The sequence below is a fragment of the Myotis davidii genome, unplaced genomic scaffold (genome assembly GCF_000327345.1).
Source record: "Myotis davidii unplaced genomic scaffold, ASM32734v1 scaffold514, whole genome shotgun sequence".
NCBI classification, from domain to species: Eukaryota; Metazoa; Chordata; class Mammalia; order Chiroptera; family Vespertilionidae; genus Myotis; species Myotis davidii.
In genome coordinates, this window is record NW_006286236.1 from 450,545 (window position 1) to 456,843 (window position 6,299).

A 6,299-nucleotide genomic window follows, 5' to 3' on the forward strand; every position below is an offset into this window, starting at 1 on the left:
GGGGTTACCACTCGACCTCCCTCCCGGGTGGTGGTGATTAAGGGGGTTCACAGGCAAAGCGCTTCGAGAGGTGCCTGGGGGTACAGAGAACAGTGACTTGGCCAAGCTCATCGGCTAGAGAGCGAGCCTGGATTTGACCCAAGTGTCAAGCCTTGCAAACAGCTATGGATGACCGCACCCGGGCCAGGCATGGGTGGTAATAAATATCTGAGTCCTTCGTGTATTCCTTCCCCCTTCATTTCACTCACACGGCACCTGTCATGTGCCAGACCTGGTGAGGACCCTGGAGACAGAGATCTTTGGGGGAAGCTCATCATGGAGTCGGGGAGGGCAGGATGGTCCCCTCAAGCCTGCCCTGCAGGCGCCCCGAGACTGGACGGTGGCGGCCAGGGAGCTGTTCCTTTCCTCTCTCCATGTCCCCTTTGGGTCCCCTGTTCTCTCTCTCCTAAGGCCAATGGGCATCTGTTCAGGTCTTCCCTCCCCCGCCCGCCCGGCCCGGTTCCAGGCACACCTGTCCACGGAGACAGCGGCCAGCGTGAAGCTGCTGGCGTACATGGTGAGGTAGATGAGCAGGTGCACAGCCTTACAGACCAGGGCCCCGAAGAGCCAGGCGTCCAGCGTGTAGATGGCGGCCTGGAACGGCACGCAGCACAGGATGAAGCAGAGGTCGGCCACGGCCAGGTTGAGAATGAACAGGTCCGTAGTGCTGCCGGGCTCCTGCCACGCACCGGGGCCGGGCTGCAGCAGCACCGCCAGCACCAGCCCGTTGCCCACCGTGCCCAGCAGGAAGATGAGGGCAAAGACCACAGGCACGGCCACAGCCCCCACACTCCCTGGGCTGTCTAGCGAACTGTTGTGGACATCAGCCATCTCTCCAGCAGATGATCACCTGGGGAAGAGAACCTGGACTTCTCAGGCAGCGGCTGCAGCCCTGGTACTTGACCCAGGGTCTAGTTTCCTCAGCCTGGGCCTGGCTAGATCTCCCGGCCAGAAGGTCCTGGAGGGGGAGGGGAGGTGTGGGGGGACAGAGACCTACTGTGCAAGCTCCTGGCACAGTTACATTGGTGTCTGAGGTGGGTCTCTCAGCTTCCTAGAGGACACCCCCATAGTGCTGAGTGTGAAGGTGAGGTGATGGACACCACCAACCAGTGATGCAGGTGGACACAGGCAGAGGGGGAGGACATGGAGGGAGAGGAGAGGGGCACTCCAGCCTCAGGAGCAGGTATACTTTCTTCTCAATGGGGCACCTGAAGCTCAGGGAAGACTCTTGGACATGGGTCAAGGCCAGCAAAACCTGGGTGGCATCCCTGTCATTGGAGAGTCCAGTTTGGTAAGAGCCCCAGTAGCACAGCTGGGAACACCACATATAGGTCTCCCCCCCCCCCCCCTTGCACATGAGGAAGTCAAGGCTCAGAGAGGGCACACGGGAAGCTAAGAGCACGCTTGGAATGGCAGATGTGGGGCCGCTGCCATCCTGGTACTGACTCAGGCTGGAGCGCTCATGAGAGCACTCTAACAGGTGCCGCTGTGAAAACCTGTGCGTGTATGTGCACGTGCGTTGGTGCAAGCCGTGTCCACCCTCACCCCTGCCCCACCCCACATCGGCTACTACCTGTGGATTCCCCCTGGGACCTCTAGGTTGGTGGGACAAATTAAGAGCAAGGGAGACAGGCAGGGAGAGGTAAGAAAATAGATGTCTCCCTACTCCCCCCACCCCCCAGCATGCAAAAGACCCTCCCAGTGCAACACCCACCTGGATCCTGGGCCCCCCCGCTTGATCCTGGGTGAACCAGTCAGGCTGAGGCTGCCTCCTGGCTCCTGGCCGCCCCTTGGTGCCTCCCTGCAGATAGAGATCTGCCTCTCACTTCTCCCTCTTCTCCTTTAAGGCCCCTCCTCTGCTGAGCTCGACTTGGGCAGTCCCTCCAGAGTGCCCAGTGGCTGCCTCCTCCTCAGTCCCGGATTTCCCCCAGGTGGCATGCTCTTCTGCAAGGCTCCTCTCTGCCTGTGAGTTGCTCCCTTTCTGCAGTGAGTAACCCATTGATCTTGCTCTCCGATTCGCTTTGTAGTTAACCCCTCTGTGCCCAGGACCCAGCCCATCCTTGGCATTCCCACCTCCTGTGGCCCTGCCTGATTCCACTCCCCCTCCTCCCCTCTCTCTGCTCCAACCCAAGTTCAGAAAGGATTCCTAGCCTTGAATGGGGTATCCGAGGCTGGGAAACCAGAATGAGCCCCTTTTCTGCATTCTTCAGGTGGGACTCCTCCCCCAGACCCTGAGAACCTTGAACCTATCAGCTTCCCTAAGCTTGGTCCAGAACCCCTAAGGGGTTCAGTCTGGCTGGAGACTGGAGAGTTTATGTACCAGCCTAGAGAGTCTTGCTTTAGCCAGAGGGCAATGGGGGAACTAGTAAGAAGTTCTAGAGCAGGGCTATAACCTGCCCGTTTATTTTGTAATTAGCTTATTATGGCTGCAGTGAAAGGATGCAGATTGGGAGTGATTTAACAAGTGACCTGCTAGAAGCCTCTTTACACTCAACAGCTAAACAGGTTAGAAGGTCTTGGTGGATGGCTGATTCAGTCAAGGGGTTCTGGCCTGACCTCTTAGAGTGGACCACGTGGCCAAAAGGGATAGAGGCCGGCACTTAGAAGGCGAGGTGCAGACTGCAAGGAGTTAAAAGGAGAGGAGAGGCGGTAGGGACCGCATGAGGAGTCTTTCTAGAAGCTGGGAGGGGGAAGTCTGGGAGAGTGGAAGTATGAGGGGCGCTGACAAAGCCAAGCCTTGCATTAAGGCCGGAGGAGCGGGGGGACTCCTCAGAAGCAGCTCCTTGCGGCCCCGGCGTTTCTGCGAGTGCTCAGAAGTGCCTCTCCAAAGAGCACCCTCGGTTCTTTGGAAGCAGAGACCCCTGAACTGAAGGTATTGGGACTCAGACGTGGACTCTCCAAATCTGAATTCAGAGCTAGCAGACTGAGTGAAGGAATTAGAACCGAAGGGTCTTGTGACCACTGAAAGGCAGACTTGTAGGATGCTAGACTCGGTGTGCTGGGGTTTTAGAATCACAACCACCCTTTATGAATTGAAAGTAATGCACCCACCGACTCCCAGAAGCCCAGACTCACTAATGTGGCTGGCATGCCTGCACCTGGGAAGCCCCTGAGATCCCTGACACTGTCCTACCTGCCCGTGGGGGTCCCCAGCCCGCAAGGCCACTCCTTACCCTTGGCTGGGTTCTGGCAAACTAGGGGAACTCCCAGCAGCTGCGAGGCTGAGCAGCTTTGATAGTAGACGCAGAGGGAAGGACGGAGGGGACCACAGAAGGCCTGGCCTTGGGGCAGGCGGGAAGGGCATGTCCTCATACCCCTAGCACCCCCTCCTCCCTTGGCTCCAACTCCTTTTCCTGGCAGCCACAGCTTGAACCCTGTGCCCAACGCAGAGGATGTGGATTGTGTGCCCTGGGAGCCGTCCTCCGAGCCCCCGGCCCTGCAGTAAGAAGTGCAGCTGACCCATGATGGGCCCTCAAGCCTCTTGCGAGTGTCCAGTACCGCCCAAGCCCACGCATGCGACCAGAGCTGCTGCTGCTCCTCACGGTGCTGCCTGTGGCCCCTCTGGATGGCGGTGGGCCAGGCTACCACATGCTGGTCAGCTGCACGGGGCGCTAGTGGCCAGGCCCAGGATGGCACGACCCTACAGCTGCTCGTGTTGTCCATTGGGGAAAGCCAGCCAACAGCTAGCGGACCTGGGCCAGGTGCTCTGGCTTCGCTGGGTAGGGCACACCCACTGTGACGTGACAATGACCGTGGCTGCCAGGTATGTATTGTGCCTGCTGGCAAAAACCTTACACCTCAAGCTACAGGCTATGCACCTCGCTGCTGTAGCAGGGCATGTGGCACCAGGTGCCTTCCCCTGGTGGTGGCAGCATTCAAGGGTTCTTGCTGCTGATGTGGTCACAGCAGCCCCTTCCCCTGGCTGCACCCCCAGCGCTCTGGGCTCCTTGACCCCAGTCTCAAGCTGTTCCAGACCACAGGTTAGGGCTTCCAGAATCCCAGTGTTAAGATCCTGCAGGGTTGGGCTGGAACTCAACCAGATAGTCCACCCCAAGATTCCCAAGGAAAGGGGAGGGCTGGGGGTGCAGGGCATCACAGACCTCGTCCTAGTTCCCTGTTAATAAGGGCCTTTCCCTGCTCTACCCCAGCAAACTACGCCAAGAGCTTCCCAAGGCTAATCACTGAGACCGGAGCCATCCCCGCCTGCACCAGGTGCCCATAAGGCTGAGTGGGGAGGGCAATGGAGAAGGGCTAGGGGAAAGGACTGTGGGAAGGGGGGGTACCATCTCCAATAGGGACGCTGCGAGGCCTTGTGGAGGACAAAGGTGGATGGGGCCTTCACAGAAGCCAATGGGCCTCCTGGCGGCAGCCCAGAGTCCAAGGCTTGGAGTCTGCAGGGGCGGGGCCCTAGCGGCCGGAGCCTGAGCCTGAGCTCGCTGCGCCCCCTGGCGGCTGACCATCAGGCCATTAGGCCTTGAGACGAGGGAGCTGGATGGCCCTACGTTAACATAAATCCAGTCATTCGGGAACAGGGGGGTGGGGGGATGAGGCACACACAGAGGATGGGGCCTAGAGCGGCTAGAACACAGGGTGCCAGGCAGCAGGGCCTCTCCAGTAGTGACCCACATTCTTTCCTTTGGGGCTTGAATCCTCAGCCTCTCGTCCAAACATGGGTTTGGGTGTCCAGCCTTCTTATCAGGGCAGCTGTGAGTCGTCCTTTGGATGGGGAGAAGCACAAGGGGTGCCCAAGGCTAGACTCTGGAGGCTGCAGAGTGGGGGGGGTGGGGGGTGGCGTGGGAAAGGCCCTGCAGGGCTGATGCTCAGCTCCCTCTACAGCAGCACGGGGTCCAGCGGAGCCAGATGCTGTATTAGCCCAGCCGCCGGGGTCTCAATCTGGGGGAGGTGTTCAGCTCTGAGGTCTACTTTCAGGAGCCTGCCCGCAAGCCCCAGCTCCTGCCTGCTTCTTCAACCCATCACAGAGCAGACCAACCTGCTCGGAGAGAATAAAGCAGACCAACGCATCACAACCAATTTCCACGGTTGTTTCATACTCATGGCCACAAGCACAAGCCTTGCCCCAGCCTGGCCCTAGGACTCCGACAGGGCTCAGGGCCTCTGGCCTGGGCGGATGATCAGAGGCCCCCTTCGTCGCTGTGGAGGGAGGGCTCAGGGCAACGCCCCGTGCAGCCGCCCCACCTCCACAAAGGCCTCCACGCAGCGGTCAATGTCCTCCTCGCTGTGCACTGCTGAGATCTGTACCCGGATCCGGGCCTTGCCCTTGGGGACCACTGGGTAGCTGAACCCGATGACAAAGATGCCTGGGAAGGTAGAGAGAGCCAACCTGGGACTCATCAGAGCCAGGCAGGCTTTGGGCATGACATACAGCCCCTGCTTCCTAAGGATCACAGAGGGCAAGGGGGCAGTCCATGGTCTCTTCGACATGGATTGCCCTGTGGCCTGGGTTTCCACATTTGGACAGCTGGTCCAAAAAGGGTAGGAGGGTGGGGACAAAGGGGAATGTCACAGTCTAGGGGTTCACTCCTCCCTCTTTTCTCTCAGGACCCACAGCCAGTCCTTTTGTCCTGGTCTCCTGACCTCTCTTTAGCATGTCGTCCGCCATGGCAGAGGCCAGCCGGGCATCACCCAGCATCACCGGGCAGATGGGGTGATTGACTCCCGAGATGGTGAAGCCAGCAGCCTGCATCCGACTGCGAAACCTGTGGGCACAAGCAGGGTGTGACAGGTCCACTGGGGGACTGTGGATCACTCACACCCACTCCTGATGGGCACCGGATCCCAGATCTGGGCCTGAGTCTGCAGAGACCAACGAGACAGAGGTGCAGTCAGAAAGTCCAACGGGGAGCCAGGCAGAGGAAGAAATAGACCGAAAAGAGAGGTTGAAAGAACTACATAAGATGGGCAGACACAGGGTCATTTGCAGAGAAATGGGAGGAAATGGAAGGAAGAGACCAAGCTGCGTCCCAGTGAAACGGGCGGGGGATGTGGTGTGAGCAGAGGCGGCACCTGTCGGCGGGGGCTGGGCAAGCACTCAGGCAGGCCTCAGCGGCCCCCTCCCCCCACCTTTCCCACCCCTGCCAGGCACTGCACCGCTGGGTCTTGGCTGTTATAGACTGGACAATGGAGTTGTCTTCCATGAGCATGTCCAAGGCCTTGGAGGCACAGCCAACGATAGCAGGCGGCAGGCTATTGGAGAAGAGGTAGGGCCGGGCACGCTGCCGGAGCAGGGCCACCAGGGGCCC

The 6,299-nt window shown here is 59.5% G+C and overlaps 3 protein-coding genes across 3 annotated transcripts in view; 1 reads left to right on the forward strand and 2 right to left on the reverse strand.

Moving 5' to 3' along the window:
* Positions 1–6,299, forward strand: part of ANKRD54 (ankyrin repeat domain 54) — a 27,049-nt gene that overhangs the window by 20,590 nt on the left and 160 nt on the right. The window lies entirely within an intron of this gene.
* On the reverse strand, positions 15–2,863 carry GALR3 (galanin receptor 3). Its single transcript, XM_015559845.1, has 3 exons — positions 2,766–2,863; positions 1,754–1,840; positions 15–889 (listed from the first exon to the last, which is right to left on the reverse strand). The coding sequence occupies exon 3, from the start codon at positions 868–870 to the stop codon at positions 259–261; it is 612 nt and encodes a 203-aa protein (XP_015415331.1). The 5' UTR covers positions 871–889; positions 1,754–1,840; positions 2,766–2,863; the 3' UTR covers positions 15–258.
* GCAT (glycine C-acetyltransferase) overlaps positions 5,066–6,299 on the reverse strand; it is a 6,171-nt gene continuing 4,937 nt past the window's right edge. Inside the window, exons 7-9 of the mRNA XM_015559846.1 lie at positions 6,148–6,299; positions 5,635–5,756; positions 5,066–5,357 (exon numbers count right to left, since the gene is read on the reverse strand). The exon at positions 6,148–6,299 is cut by the window's right edge and continues 1 nt beyond it. Of these exons, the coding sequence (XP_015415332.1) occupies positions 5,206–5,357; positions 5,635–5,756; positions 6,148–6,299 (426 nt within the window). The 3' untranslated portion in view covers positions 5,066–5,205. The remainder of the gene's footprint in view (positions 5,358–5,634; positions 5,757–6,147) is intronic.